We start from the raw sequence: 14,932 nt of genomic DNA, 5'->3' as shown, positions 1-14,932 counted from the left end.
CTAAGACCCTTCGGGGGTGATGCCGTAAGCAACTACTTTTCCCCCACAGAGTCGTCATCCCTCCTCTCTTCTTCCCATCTCCCTTATTTTGGGTCCTCAACTCGTTTACCAGGTGAGTCTCTTTTTTTGTTGATTGTTACAGGGTGGTGTTGGTGCATGACTTTTGCGGCATTTTTCATTCCATTGGTCGTGTGCCCTATCTTCTCTCGCTGCGCCCCTCCAAAAATTCTCCAATTTTTAAAAACTCTGAACCCTCGGACTTCCTCCCACACGTCCACTTTTCTCCCTCTTATATAATATACCGCCGGGATTCCTCTGACCAGCTGTGCTAACTGGTCTCTTTTTCCCTCTCAGATTTGGTCCCTTTTTTTAGCTCGACCCTGCCTTTGGAACTACCAAAGGCAACCGGTCATCACGGCTCCAACCTCTCGTCAGCTTCTTAGCCAAATTGTCTCCACTCGACGTCAACGCGACACTCTTAACAACATTCCACCTCCTGCTTGCGGTCTCTAAGTTCTCGTCCGGTGCGCCTTTTTTCGTCCCGTTGACGCCCCACGAGATTATTCCCTCGTTCTTTGAGCTGCCGCATAGGACTTCTTCGAAGGTTCTTCCTCTTGAGGGGGAAGGGTCTAGGAGGCTTGGTCCAGTCAACTTCGGTTGCGACACATTTCGTCCTCCCTAACGCGCAGTCGTCTGCCAGTTTAAATACTTTCTATTTTCTATCTTTTTTATCTGATCAATCGTGCTGTGTCGCAGCTGTACGATGATGGCACCGACTGCGTGTGTATCGACTGCTGAAATATGCACTATCAAGAAAGACTATACCAATGGTCTGGACCTGCAGGGTTCCATCAGCAGTCATGGAGAGGACCATCTGTTGCAATCTTCCTTGACTGCCAAGGAACTTGTTCTAGATGTGTTGAAGAAGCGGGCTACCGAGGTGGATGTGGACCACTGTGGCCCTGGTGAGGAGGACGCTTTCTATGTGGCGGACATGGGGGAGGTCTACCGCCAGCATATGCGCTGGAAGATGAACTTGGGCCGTATCAAGCCCTTTTATGGTGAGTTCACCTCGAAGGAACCCTAGACCTTGAGCTTTGCTAATAATGTTTTCAGCTGTCAAGTGCAACCCTGACCCAGAGGTTCTGCGCCTCATGGCTCAGCTTGGAAACGGTTTCGACTGTGCCTCCAAGTCGGAGATCGATCTGGCCCTTCAGACGGGCATCGATCCTAGCCGCATTATATATGCGCAGCCTTGCAAGACCAAGTCGTACTTGCGTTATGCTGCCGAGGTTGGCGTCAAGCAGATGACTTTTGACAATGCCGATGAGCTCTATAAGATCAAGGCCACTTTCCCGGATGCGGAGCTGTACCTGCGTATCCTGACCGACGACTCGACCAGCCTGTGCCGGTTGAGTATGAAGTTCGGAGCGTCCATGGATATGGCTCGTCCGCTGCTCGAGCTGGCCTACCAGCTAGAGCTCAAGGTCGTCGGTGTGAGCTTCCACGTCGGTTCCGGCGCCGAAGATCCCTCCGCATTCCTCAAGGCCGTCCAGGATGCGCGCATGGTCTTTGACCAAGCGGGAGAAGTGGGCCACGAGCTCCACACTTTGGATGTTGGTGGTGGATTCTGCCAGGACAGCTTCGAGAAGTTCGCGGGCATTCTCGGTGAAGCCGTGGACACCTACTTCCCGCCGCACATCCGTATCATCGCCGAGCCGGGCCGCTACTATGTAGCCACCGCTTATACGCTGGCCGCCAACGTCATCGCACGACGCGACATTCCGGACCCCACGGATCCATCCCGCGATGCATACATGCTGTACCTGAACGATGGTGTCTACGGCAACTTCTCGAACATCATCTTCGATCACCAGCATCCCATTGCCCAGGTTCTGACTTGCGCCTCAGAGCCCAGCACTCCGAACTCTGCGACTTCGGAGAAGATCACTTACTCCATCTGGGGCCCGACCTGTGACGGCATCGATGTCATCAGCGAAAAGATTGAGCTCCCTGGTCTGCTGAACACTGGTGACTGGCTCTATTTCGAGGATATGGGTGCCTACACTAAGTGCAGCGCTACTCGCTTCAATGGATTCTCCGACAACCACGAGGTGATCTACATCTCGAGCGAGAATGGCGCTTCGGCCCTGCTCAACTACTAGTTTGGATCTATTTGTTTTGCTCAACATTGTGCATTTTGTCTTTTTTTGTTTGAATATATCATCGGAATCACTCTGCCCAGTGGTAAAGGTCATATAGTTTAATCGTGCGTTCTGCAGCATACTTCATTTCCCCCCTTCTCTAGATTTTAACATAGAATAGAGCTGCCTTCTCGCGTTGTGTCAATTGTCATGATGGTGTTCCAATATGTGACGTGTCTGAATTGTCACTGATTACAATCTGCTCTCCACAGTGAAATGGGCAGGTGTGAATGAAGGGGGCTATCTTATATCCTCCCACTAAAACGTCAGTTCCTACTAAACTGTTCATTACTGTAATGGCACCTTCTTGGCCTTCTTTGCGCATACAGTTGTGTTTCAAGTAGACCGCCTTTGAATGCCGCTTTTTCTACCGCTTCCTCTACCGCCTTTTCTACCGCCTTTATCCGATGATACACTGAGCGTAAAGTAGGTCACAACGCCCTAGGCACTATATATAAAGGGTCTATCGCTAAATATGTATATTATTTCTTAGACCGCTTTTGTGTCCTACAACAATGGGCATTCTTGCAGTTAGAAAACTGCATCGGATATGATTATTTCTGCCACACTCTGCCGGCAGAATAGCGAGGCAAAACCAATATTCTCAATGCCCCTCACCGTCCAGACTTCATCCCCGCCAACCCTCCGAGGAGCATAAGAAAATAACATATCCAAAATGGCGATCCCGATCACAATCATTACAGGCTTCCTAGGCTCAGGAAAAACCGTACGCAATCCACCACCCCACCAACAACAGCCAACAGCCAACAGCCAACTGACCAACCCCAAACCAGACAATCCTGCTCAACCTAATCCCCCAACTCCCCAGCACCTACCGACTAGCACTCCTCAAGAACGAATTCGGCGATGTAGCCGTCGACAGCCAACTAGCCTCCACAAGCAGCATCAGCGGCGTGAAAGAAATGCTCAACGGCTGCATATGCTGCAACATGGTCGGCTCACTAGGCGACGCGCTAACGCAGCTCCGCAACGAAGTGAAACCAGACCGAATCGTCATCGAGACCAGCGGCAGTGCGTTCCCGGCCACGCTGGCGATGGAGGTGAACCGGCTGGCGCGCGAGGAGGGCGGCCATTTCGCGCTGGATGGCGTCGTGAGCGTTATCGATGTGGAGAACTGGGAGGGGTACGAGGATACGTCGTTTACGGCGAAGTTGCAGGCCAAGTATACTGATTTGATTATTTTCAATAAGTGGGAGAATGTACCCGAGGGTCGTTTTGATGTTTGTCTTGATCGTGTTGGGGATTTGGAGGTCCAGACGCCTTGGGTTAAGTCTGTTAAGGGGAGGGTTGATCAGGATGTTTTGTTGGGGATTGATGGGGCTTTGTTTAGGGGGTTGACTGAGGCTGCGGATGGGGATCATGGGCATGACCATGACCATGAACATGAACATAAGCATGATCATCAGTCTGAGGTCGAGGTGCTTTCTGTTTGTTTGAAGGCTGCTTCTGAGGGGGGCACTGTTGATGTGACTGCTTTGGAGCAGTTCCTTTCTTCTGCGCCGAGGGATGAGATTTATCGCATTAAGGGTATTCTGCGGTGTTCGAAGCAGGATTTGCCGGCTGAGACTTCGGATGATCTTGCGTCTAAGCCGAAGGTTGGGGAGGTTGGTGTGCAATACTACATTCTCAACTGGGCGTTTGGTCGATGGACTTGCACGCCTTCATCTATTGTTGCGGAGGGCGCTGATGAGACTGTTGTCGGCCGCATTACTTTGATCTTGGCTCGATATGAGTCTGCCAAGTGGAAGAAGAAGCTGGATGCTGGCGGCCTGGTCCAGGCTAATGAAGGAGATGGTGTGGAGCTGACTGTGGAGCGTTTGGCTTAGATGAAGAGCTGTTTTCTTGTATAGATGTAATGTGGTTTTGTGATACCTGATGAATGATAGAACATGATAGATTCCAAACATTGAGATGCAATTTCTTTCTGAATTATTCAAATAGCTTCCATTTCATTTTCTAGTAAGCTCCACAGGGACCATCTTAGAACGAGTCAGGCTTTAACGTTATATGTATCAATTCCACGACTCAAAACTTTAGACTTAGTTGTAGATAGCAGCTTGCAAACCGGGAATAATCTCAAGGTCTTTAGGCTTGTAGGTATATTTCCCTTCGGTAGAAATCTTCACATCACGGTTACGGCGTTGCTGCTGAGTCTGTCGCACCTGAACCCACTGTTCAGTAGTGAGATGCTGGCCCAGTTCAGTGAACGCATTAGTCGTCAATCCAAGTCTCTGAAGCACTGGGCTATTCTGGATTGGGTCCAGAACAATGTGATTGTTGGGACTGTATCAATTAGCACCAATACCAAAACGAAATCAGCTGTCCACCATTGCAAGATAACTCACCGAGCAAAGTAAAGAACACCCAGTCGGTCAATATGGGCTTGATCAGAGGGAGGAGCATGTACACGGTGAACACTGCTCTTGATCAAGCCACCCGTGAGAGCAGTCAGACTATCACAGGTATTGACCGTCAATGTGGCATTCTGAGGTTTGACATATTTCCATTGGCCCTCAGAGTTGAGGATTTGGAGACCTGACACTGGCTGACGGAACAGCAGCGTGACGGTTCCGAGATCTGTATGGCCGGGGCTGTATAATTCGCCCACCTTTTTGTCTGTAAATCAGTTGGGGTTAGCCTGATGAAAATGGTAACGGTGGACTCTTGAACACGTACTGTCCTCTACGCTTCGAGCTGCATAGTGCATGTAGCGTAAGTGATCCTCGCCCTTGACGTCGTATTGGTGGTCTCGCACGAGCTGGTCCTCGTCGGGAAGCTCAAGCAGAATTGCAAAGAGGCGGAGGAGCTTTTCTACAACCTCAGTGTGACATTTCTGGTTTTGTTAGTAGGAGAGAAGGTATTGGACCTGATTGACTATGCTTACCCGGCTAAAGGCCTCGATTTCTGCGATGTTTTCAGCCAGAACTGCAGGCTGCTGTCGTTGGTGGTGACCATCGAACTTGGGGATATTGTATACTTGGACATTGTCTTTGATACCATTTCCGAGGCTGATTGAGGGTCAATTAGCCCCCCGTGGTTTAACTCAAGATCGACCAACAAGAAGACCCTTACATTCTGTGCCCAGCTGGCCGGTATCCATTGTACTCGCCTCTCACAAGATCGTCGGCGTTATGGAATTTGAGCTTTTCCTCGAGTGGCAGCGCATAAAATTCGCGCCCAAAGGCAAATTGGCGATCTACCTCTTCCTGACTGATGTTGAAGTTCTTCACGTAAAAGAAGCCTATTGACAGATGATTGTTCAGCAATCCATCCAGCGATAGATACAGAGGTCACTGAAACCAAGCGCCTTGGGGTTATGCATGCCGCATCCGTGAGGCGTATTTTAGCGCAAAGATTGACTCACCAACATTTCTAACCGCATGGTCTAGCTGCTTCACAAGCTCTTCCTTTCCACCTGGCTGCTCATAGCGCTCCAAATCAAGGGTGATCAGCTCCGCGTAGTCAACTAAGACGGAAGAATATATTAGCAACCCTAATACGAAGCAGCAGAAGAGAATGACTGACGGTTCTCCTTTGTCTCTGGGACATGGTCATAGTTTTCAATGAATTTTCCAGGCATTTTGCAGATATTGTGAATTCCCTAGAGGTGATTTGATGGATGAAGTGGTTGTCTATAACCTTTACTATCTAGTACGTAACCCCCTCTCCGGGAAACAAATAGTATATAAGCCGTTGTTACGCACCATCTACTCCGAAGTAAACCCCGCATCAACACGCCGAAAAAGGCCTAGAAGCACGTCATAAAGCTGCTTGATGAGCCGAAGATAACGAGTCAGGGATATGCGCACGCCATTATGCGTCAGCATTGCGTCCCTGGTTCCGTGGCCGTCGAATTGATCGACGGTTGATCCAAGATTCTCTGTTGATGCAGAATTAACTGGGGCTATAAACTTCCGAGACGGCTGATGGTGAAAGCGGATGGATTAATGTGCTAATATGGTCGCTGTCTTTTTCTCTTTTAATATACGGTAGGGCTAGTTTGCTATCAGACACTAGAATCTAGGCTTTAGACTGGACTATTTAAGATAAAATCCGAAAATCCTCTCTCTCGGAATATTATTTCAGAACTAAGGTGCGTAGGGACCTTGTTCAGGCTTTGTCATGTCCGACGTGAAGCCAAAGCCCGGCAGGTTATCCCTGTTCGGACTAATTAAAGAGGTATTCAACTGGTATCCTTCACACTATCCAGCAGAAGAGAGAAAGTGAGTCAAATAAGCTCTAAGAATTGAGGTACATTGCTGACAATCCTAGATTACTCTTCAAGTTGGATCTTTCAATCCTGGTATTTGCCTGTCTATGTTGTAAGTATAGCCAAACTGTGCACGAAACATTGACATCTACTGATACAGAAAGATAGTCTTTGTCAAATACTTAGGTGAGTCTTGACTTCCCCTTAAGCTTTTTTGCATAAAACAAGACTGGATACTGACTACCAAGCTCTACAGACCAAACAAACATCAGCAATGCCTACGTGAGCGGTTTGAAGGAAGACTTCGGTCTTTACGGCAACGAACTTAACTATTTCAATATCTGCTACTACACATCATATGTTGTGTTCCAAATCCCCGGTCTACTCTTGATGTCGCGCCCGCAATTGTGAGTTCAGCAATTCTCCGCCGTGTGCTGAAAGGCCGCTAACAAGGATATAGGGCCCGATGGCTACTCCCCACCCTCGAAGTTCTATGGGGTATTTGCACATTTGCTCAAAGCCGAGTCACCAATGTCCATCAGATGTACGCACTTCGTGTTTTGGTAGGAATGCTTGAGGCGCCTGTGTTTGCTGGCACACACTTCGTTCTTGGTCAGTCCAATCTCATTCGATTAAAAGTCAAAGGCTGACGGTGAATACTCCTGATAGGCTCATGGTACTCGGGCCCAGAGCTCTTCAAGCGAGCAGGAACTTGGTTCATCATGAACCCCGCGGGTTCAGCTATTAGCGGGTATCTACAAGCAGCAGCGTACACCAACCTCTCCGGCGTTGGTGGCATGCCCGGATGGAGATGGCTGTTCATCATTGATGGTGTTTTTACTATTCCGGTCGCCCTCATCGGGTTCATTATTTTCCCTGGTATCCCTGGATCGCCAAAGCCGTTCTTTTTGACAGATAGGGACATTGTCCTAGCCAGAGAGAGGACAGAAAGGGCCAAGATTCGCAGACCTGGAAAGATGAGTCTTGATGTTTTCAAGAGAACTTTCAAGCGATGGCATATTTGGCTCTTTGTTGGCTGCTATATGTGAGTCAAGTCTCGAGAACTATGTTTGTCTTTGATATTTTGCTGATCAGTTTTCCAGTTGCATGATTGTTTGTTCATATCCAGCTGGTTACATGAACCTGTGGCTTAAAGCCGAGGGATATACCGTAAAACAAATCAACCAGCTCCCAACTGTCACCTATGGTGTCCAGATTGTTGCTTCCTGGCTGGGAACCACATTAGCGGCGATATACCCGGCGTGGATTATCTTCACTATTGCGTCTGCATTCTGCTTGTTTTCGACTATCATCATGATAGTTTGGAGCGTGCCCACTGGACTAAAGTCAGTTAATCATGGTGCGACATTTCCTGGTGAAACTTTACTGACATTCTTAGATTCGCGGCATGGTACTTCATGGGGGCTGCGGGATGTTTGAGTCCTATATTGTATTCAACGATCAATACAATTGTCAAGGATGACTCTGAAGAACGAGCACTTATCATGGTTTGTCCTTATCATGGACCCAATGATTACATGAGAATCAATACTTACCACGGTATCTTGTTAAATAGGGCGCTATGATGTCGGTGGGCTATTCGTTCAATATCTGGGTTCCGCTATTAGCATTCCCAACAGCCGGTCCGAACGGCGCACCAAGATGGCGACATGGATGGCCGGTATCCTTCGTTTTCTACTTCCTTTTATGGGCTGGTTTTGTTCTCGCTGTTTTGATTCACCGAAGGTACGTTATTTCTTCTTCCAGACTTCGACTGGAACTAATGTTGCAATTTAGACAACAAAAGAAGGGAAATTCGGAATTGTCTCAAGAAAGCAGTGATGAAGAACGGGAAACAGTCGTAGTTGATGCATCATCAACTGTCAAGACTTAGCCTGGCAATGTACATTTCTGCATATATCATCATATCAAAAATCACTATAAGTTAACATTTAACATGAATGTACACTTGTTGAACAAAATCTGGTATACGTATTCCCTCGTGAAGCTGTAGAATACAGATCTTTATGTCTTTATGCCGATAGCATGGACACAGTGCTCTATCTCCGTTCTGAGAAGAGTAAAGAGTAGTACTCCCAAGGACTATAGATAGTCTATTGATTCTTCCAACTTTCAATCTTGGCGCAAGTCTCCTCCTTCTGATTCACCCAAATATCAATCTTCCTAGTCAACCGAACCAACTGCGGATCCACGAATTGCGCATACAATTCGGCCACTAGGAATACCACAGATCCACAAAGCACACCGGATATGACCAAAGCTATCAAGAGCGAATCAAAGCTCTCAGCCGCCTTCGAATTACCAGGGTATTCTCGCTTCTCCAAAAGCCACCACACATGATCCCGCAATGGCCTCCGTATAACCTGATAAACCAACACATGACAAAGATATATCGGGAAAGACAATCGGCCAAGATACTGGAATAACCTCAAGGAGAGAAACCTCTGAGTCCGGGAGCTCTGCATGCAGACTGAAAAGAGAAGGACTGCTCCAATAGCATTCCAGGTCTGTCGCGCCTCTACCCAGCCCCAACGAGACCAGACCGTAGGCTGTATCGATCCCAGAAACCCATAATCCGCTGGATACGTATCCGCTTCGCCAGATAGACAGAACAAATAAACTCCCAGCGCCAGGCGCAGCACAAAGCTCACAGATCCCCCAAGGAATCGTCGGTAATCTCCGGTGCGGTCGTGAATAGTGTTGATCTCGGCAAGACCGAGCCCAGCCAGAAAGCAGAAGATATCCCATCGGCCGTATCGGAGAAAGTAGAGGACCGTCATACCCAAGCTGTATACTCGCACGTAGGGGCTCCATGCGGCCTGGACGAATATCATGAAGTACACCACGTAAGATCCGCGAAGATCAAGCGGTATTGTCCAGGTCTGCGCATTCACTCCTAGATTCCATTGTAATTGAACAATTTCCAAATTATCAGCCATGTATGCGCAGACGTAGAGCACGTGATGCCATGGAGATGTCCATGGCTGGACCCATGCGGTGAAGTCCTCTGTCAATGCTCCTTTGAAAAGATCACAGTAAAAGGCTACTTGACTGGGTACAGCTATTGCAAGGACGGGTAAGAGAAGGCGGAACGGGCGGCGACAAATTGAGGACCGTAGACGATCTGTGAGCTGCTCTGGCCGGTTGTCCCTAGTCTCCAGGAGAGATCTAGATGCTGAATAGCCGGATATCACCATGAATAAAAGTACCATTGCTTTCATGGACCATAGAAACTTGATTGGAGGAAGTTGGATGAGCCGTTGGTTTTCTTCAGGGGGCTCTGTGCCGTACGTGCGAAATGGCATCGGAAACTCGCTGCAGAAGTAGTGGTTGAATGCCACGACAAATGCGGCAATTCCTCGAAGACCGTCAATCCATTTGATGCGGTTCGTAATAGGAGATTGGGTTGTGTTTGGTGGGGTTGGAGACATTTTGCGCTCACGATGCTTCGAGGTGATGGTCGGAGAAAGATGATGAGACATACGAACAAAGCAAATATAATCAATTGACACGTGTTAGTCGTAGAGAAGCGCTCATGCTATAAATTACAAGTCACCAGGTTTGAATACGTATGGAATTCTGCATGGTACCACTATTGGCGTGGGCATGCTCATCAGGCAGATGCTGGGTTTAATGAAGAGGAAAGCCGGCGGTACCCATGTGTCGATACTTACAGCATATGTAATTTAAAGTGCTATCAGTCCATCTATTTGATTATAATATTCCAATCATCATTTTGCTGCTTCCAAGTGTGGTCACCGAGCATCCAGCCTGTTCTCACTTCTTCTTGATCACATCAAATCCCGTAGGAGGCGACACAACTGTAGTCATAAAGATCACAATGTGCACAAAATTCACCAAAGGCCACAGAGCAATAGACATCATGACATGGGATACGATAGAAATCCACGACATATCAGTGACAGCGAGATCCTGCAGAACACAGGCGGAAATGAGAACATGCAAACAAGACGCATCATTAAAGAATATGACATCTCTGTACCAAGCAGGAACCGCCGATTTATATCCAATAGCGCCCATAATAGGACTATAAGAATGATCAGCATATACTCCACATCAGACTACAAATTCACTCACTATATCAGCGAGCCGAGTCCGGCCAAGATCCCGCAGCTCAGTACAAGGCCTGCAACAGGCTTTTCGAAAAAGAATATTCCTGTAAACCAGCGGCGTCGCTGCTTGCACATATCTTTGAAAGTGCATGGTGGTTGCTCGCGAAATATGGCGTGGAGCCATTCGGATTTGTAGCCACGAGCGGCGGCCTGGAATTGATGTCAGCGCACAGCACAGCCCTTGATATCATCTGCTTTGATGTTTCTCACATGGTATCCAAACCAATAATCCTCGCACACATTGTCGGTGTCCCAGCCAATTGCATTTTCGACAGCGCCGTTGATAAGAAGCCATGACCTGTTTTTTGTTAGGACTAAGTCTTTCTCAGGGCATTTGTCCAAGGGCATTCTGACCCATGCGTCCAGCCCAAAAAGGGACGGTTGAAGAGTAGCAAGGGTAGTTGGAATCTTCCAAAGTCCTCAGTCACCCTTCCCACCTCTGCCGCGGAAAGAAACATGTTTTTCCAGTGGTTGGCAGAGGTATAGAAGATTGTACCCTAGAAATACTAGATCAGCGATGCCTTACAGCTGCTGAGGGAAATTTTACCATTCCCAGGTCTGCCGTGCCTCGCTCAATGAAATCCAACGTCGTCTGTAGGGCACGGTCATCCATCTCCGACTCCTCGTCCAAATGCAACACCCAGTCCTCTTTCGAGAACTTGTATTTAATTCGGAAGTACTCTTGTGCCCGGGCCTTATACTTGGCCTTTTTGAAAGGGACGTCATTCGGCACTTGGTCAACTTTGATGTACAAAGGGAGTTGAGAAAATGAATCGGAATTCTCGCTATCGACAAGAACATGGAACTTGACTGAGGGGTGATCTCGAAGCTTGAGACTGTCCCAGTATTTGGTGGTATTGATTGCAGTTTGTACATTTGTGCCCTTCGTCACAAGACAAACATACAGTGTTCCCAGGCGTCGTGTCTTCGGTCGACGCGCGAACTTGTTTGGTCGCATAGGCAAACACAAGCCCAGTAGATTTCCATGGGGTGGCATTTGCAACAGCTGGAACATTCCAGATAGAACAACGTGAGTGATCGCCGATTTTGTCCAGCCATCTTCTGATACATCGACATAGTAACCGAACCGGTTGGTGATATGTTTTAGGGCTGGGTTGAATTTACGTCAGTACCTTTTCTGTTTAGTTGGGATTTCAGAAATGGGCATGGTCGAGGAAACCCTACCGTAGAAGGTGACAATGAACGTAAGGGGAAAGACTATGTAGTTGTATTCCAGAATGTTGTAGATTCGATTAGTGTGTCTCCATTGGGAACTCGGTCCATTGGAAATGCCATTAATGGCAACAGTCATACTGGGAGAGAAGAAGAAGTTATTTACAAGACTCCAATGGGTACCCTCGACGATCATATAGTACAAAAAGAGCCCTTGCGGAACCTTACTGCATACTGTATAACGCTACATGTATCTCGGGCGGTCATTGGTCCACTCAATCTTACAAGTGAGCTGGGATTCAGGCAAAGTGAGCGTGAAAGCTTCACAAAGTGCTTTTTTTCAGCTAGCTGAACTCTCCTCGATTCGATAGTTCCTACGCCATGTAGATCATTTCTAATCTGTCAGTGTTTTCCGTCGATCTTATGTCTATTCATGTTGATCTGACCCATCACGTGTATGCACGTTTATACATTTACTGTAGCTCGATGGTCGCTTAAAGTGGGGGAAACTGTCGATGTTTGAGCTTGCGATCCGATCAGGAAAATGGGATGTCCAGGTCTCTGGCTTTATTACTTATGTCGAGAGATATAACTTCGCTGATCGAAACATGGACATGGATTTGAGGTGCTCGGATCTAACACCAGCGCTGTGATTCTCGGATAGCGGAAGACGTATCTGAAATTCTGTCTCCGATCCAAATCCAAGAGACCGATCTCCTTGAACTACTTCTTTAAATATTGACTAGGTCCAGGAATACGGGCTCCACGACCAATGGCTGTCGTTACTTGCTTCCGAAGGGTGGAACGAGGATCGGGTTGGTGCCCCTCCAGGGCTCGTTTGGCTGCTTACTGCATAGGAATATATCGGTCACACTGCAGTATCGCGCGGGCATCAGCCACCAGATTTGGTTCATTCAGTTCTACGGTAAGGATGCCCTGACTCTTGTCACTCCAGGTATTGAGATGTGCTCAGGTAACCCTGGTCAAATCTCGGAGCTGGCTCAATAAATATGGCACAGGGCAATGCCCAACTAAGTAAATCATAAAACATTTGCGATGTATATTAAGGACTCTGGCTTTTGTAGCCACAAATTAATGGCCTTTCAACAGCCCGGCCGGGCTAGCTCAATCGGTAGAGCGTAAGACTCTTAATCTTAAGGCTGCGGGTTCGACCCCCGCGTTCGGCTATTCCTAAAACACCGTCCTCGAGTGAGCGTTTCTTTTTTTGCTTTTCTTTTTTTTCTTCCAAGACTTTCCTCTAGATGATTGATAAGTTAAGTTACACGATACATACATAAGCAGTGACAATTCATACAAGCTCATTATTGCAAATCTTTTTTTGGCCCAGTACTTTACTTTCTGTTATCGAGAGTGTGTGGTGTATTTTTCACCTTCAAGCGGATTTGAGCTGCTGAGAAATCAGTAAGTGGATCAAAAAGGGACACAAGAACTGTACAGTACTTTGTTGTTGACTTATTTCTAGATGAACGATTAGACCAAGGATATAGAGGACCACGGAAAGCGATAGAAGAATCTTTGGTGCTCTACTGAGGCGTGAATAGGACTCGCTTATTTCAGAAAAGAATCCTCCTGAACATTCATCCTTCGAGTATGTTACGGCTATTAGAGTCAGTAGCTGGATCCAAAAGGGAGACAATCACTGAACCTCGCCATAAAAGACTTGCCACAAAGAGGCATACGCTAACAAGATAGAGGACCACAGAAACTGAGGAAACTATCTCCTGTCCTCTACTGAAGCCTGTCATGAACTTTCGCGAATTCCAGATTGTTCGTCCTCCAATCACTAGCAATGTGATTGCGATACAGTCGGTTAGATCGAACATATCGTGAAAGGTAGCCTTCCAACCGTGGATACACCGAGCTTATTCATAGTTAGATACCCAAGCGATAACTTAGATCTCAAGTGACAAGAGGGAGAGGAGGAAAACTCGTTCTTGTTAGCGTACCATTAAGATTTTTTTAAGTTGTTTAGGCCGACGAACCCTAGTAGGTATCACGCTCGATTGAACGACCAATCCAGTGCGCAGGGGATCTCAGCAATTTTTCAGCTCAACTTGGTGAAGGCAGTAGCACCGTCTTATCTATGTCTCTCGAGTGCCAGTCAAGTGGGCCCTTACGCGTAAGCAAAATGTCTCCCGAGCACCAGGCGTCGGGAGCTTCGTTGTCTCATTCACATATCCCTTCTATAAATCTACATAGACAGGATCTCGTCTGGTGATCTTTAGCTTTCCAATTGCGTTTCAATGCTCGCCCTTCGCCGCTTTAATTTCAGATAGCAGTATCTATACCGGTAGCAAACATTTATATTACTTTTCAACCCTCCTGCCCCAGGGCTAAAGAACTAAAGAGCTAAAGAATTGAAGTGGTGGGGACACTTCGCAAAATTCGTATCATCGATACAGTTTTGTTCACTAAACCTTTGACGCGCGGCGTCCAAACAGATACCACAGTAGAAACTTAGGGACATTGGGAATTTTACCACCCATCTGTATAAATATCCATTGCCATATTTCCAGATTCATCTTAAATGTATTGTCGATCTTTTCTTGCACGTCGTATTTGATGTAGGCGGTTATCGATGAAAAATGCCCCGTCACAATTACCAACGCTATAACTATCTACAGTACAGTAGCAGCTCGTCGACCAATGAGAGATTCAATACCATGGGATCATATCATAGTAAAATAGTGTGGTTATGACTGCTCTGTCTCGTTACGCGCCCCCACGGTTCTCGCCCAGGTTCCCCCCGAGATAACGAAGGCTCCGCAACTGATCCACGCTTGCGCCGAGTTGACATACTGGCAAGACTGGGTGAGCATTGGAGGTTCATACTTGCAGGGAATTGCGAGGTTAGGAGTTGCCGCAGCTGAAATCATAGCTGCTAAGTCTAGCGCTGTAAGTTGCGCGACGTCGGTGTATATACTTAAGAAATCCAGCTCCAAGCGCTCAAACGAGCTGCGAAGCAGAGTAAAATGACGTTTATTGATCCTTTATGTTGTCATTCAATTCTCTAGAGTATGAGTCGCTGTGTACTCATGGGCTGAGACCTGGATTAACTTATATAATCAGGGTATCTATACCAGCCATTGACGACCTGGATATGATCAACAAATTGACATCATACACACGATGAACACAGACTGTACTTT

At 47.3% G+C, this 14,932-nt stretch overlaps 6 protein-coding genes across 6 annotated transcripts; 3 read left to right on the top strand and 3 right to left on the bottom strand.

Annotated features, from left to right (window-relative positions):
• Nucleotides 1-763: 763 nt before the first annotated feature.
• Nucleotides 764-2,165, top strand: N7511_009602 (type III PLP-dependent enzyme; the record flags this gene model as incomplete). The annotated part of the gene is made up of 2 exons (XM_057131979.1): nucleotides 764-1,061; nucleotides 1,117-2,165. 2 exons carry the CDS (start codon nucleotides 764-766, stop codon nucleotides 2,163-2,165), a joined length of 1,347 nt encoding a protein of 448 aa, XP_056979967.1.
• A 715-nt stretch (nucleotides 2,166-2,880) lies between these two features.
• Nucleotides 2,881-4,051, top strand: N7511_009601 (GTP-binding protein; the record flags this gene model as incomplete). Its single annotated transcript, XM_057131978.1, has 2 exons — nucleotides 2,881-2,931; nucleotides 2,999-4,051. 2 exons carry the CDS (start codon nucleotides 2,881-2,883, stop codon nucleotides 4,049-4,051), a joined length of 1,104 nt encoding a protein of 367 aa, XP_056979966.1.
• A 213-nt stretch (nucleotides 4,052-4,264) lies between these two features.
• N7511_009600 (uncharacterized protein) lies at nucleotides 4,265-5,805 on the bottom strand (the record flags this gene model as incomplete). The annotated part of the gene is made up of 7 exons (XM_057131977.1): nucleotides 4,265-4,508; nucleotides 4,571-4,841; nucleotides 4,902-5,058; nucleotides 5,110-5,233; nucleotides 5,298-5,466; nucleotides 5,590-5,691; nucleotides 5,751-5,805. 7 exons carry the CDS (start codon nucleotides 5,803-5,805, stop codon nucleotides 4,265-4,267), a joined length of 1,122 nt encoding a protein of 373 aa, XP_056979965.1.
• Nucleotides 5,806-6,347: 542 nt separating this feature from the next.
• On the top strand, nucleotides 6,348-8,329 carry N7511_009599 (uncharacterized protein; the record flags this gene model as incomplete). The annotated part of the gene is made up of 10 exons (XM_057131976.1): nucleotides 6,348-6,448; nucleotides 6,498-6,547; nucleotides 6,604-6,621; nucleotides 6,692-6,842; nucleotides 6,896-7,047; nucleotides 7,105-7,480; nucleotides 7,539-7,781; nucleotides 7,835-7,943; nucleotides 8,012-8,181; nucleotides 8,233-8,329. The coding sequence occupies 10 exons, from the start codon at nucleotides 6,348-6,350 to the stop codon at nucleotides 8,327-8,329; spliced, it is 1,467 nt and encodes a 488-aa protein (XP_056979964.1).
• A 220-nt stretch (nucleotides 8,330-8,549) lies between these two features.
• On the bottom strand, nucleotides 8,550-9,887 carry N7511_009598 (acyltransferase family protein; the record flags this gene model as incomplete). The annotated part of the gene is made up of 1 exon (XM_057131975.1): nucleotides 8,550-9,887. The coding sequence occupies one exon, from the start codon at nucleotides 9,885-9,887 to the stop codon at nucleotides 8,550-8,552; it is 1,338 nt and encodes a 445-aa protein (XP_056979963.1).
• Nucleotides 9,888-10,233: 346 nt separating this feature from the next.
• Nucleotides 10,234-11,901, bottom strand: N7511_009597 (glycosyltransferase family 2 protein; the record flags this gene model as incomplete). The annotated part of the gene is made up of 6 exons (XM_057131974.1): nucleotides 10,234-10,504; nucleotides 10,555-10,739; nucleotides 10,800-10,887; nucleotides 10,944-11,086; nucleotides 11,137-11,699; nucleotides 11,775-11,901. 6 exons carry the CDS (start codon nucleotides 11,899-11,901, stop codon nucleotides 10,234-10,236), a joined length of 1,377 nt encoding a protein of 458 aa, XP_056979962.1.
• Nucleotides 11,902-14,932: the final 3,031 nt, after the last annotated feature.

The sequence above is a fragment of the Penicillium nucicola genome (genome assembly GCF_028828085.1).
Source record: "Penicillium nucicola strain IBT 29836 chromosome Unknown utg000010l, whole genome shotgun sequence".
Lineage (NCBI taxonomy): Eukaryota > Fungi > Ascomycota > Eurotiomycetes > Eurotiales > Aspergillaceae > Penicillium > Penicillium nucicola.
This window is presented reverse-complemented; position numbering and strand designations above follow the sequence as displayed.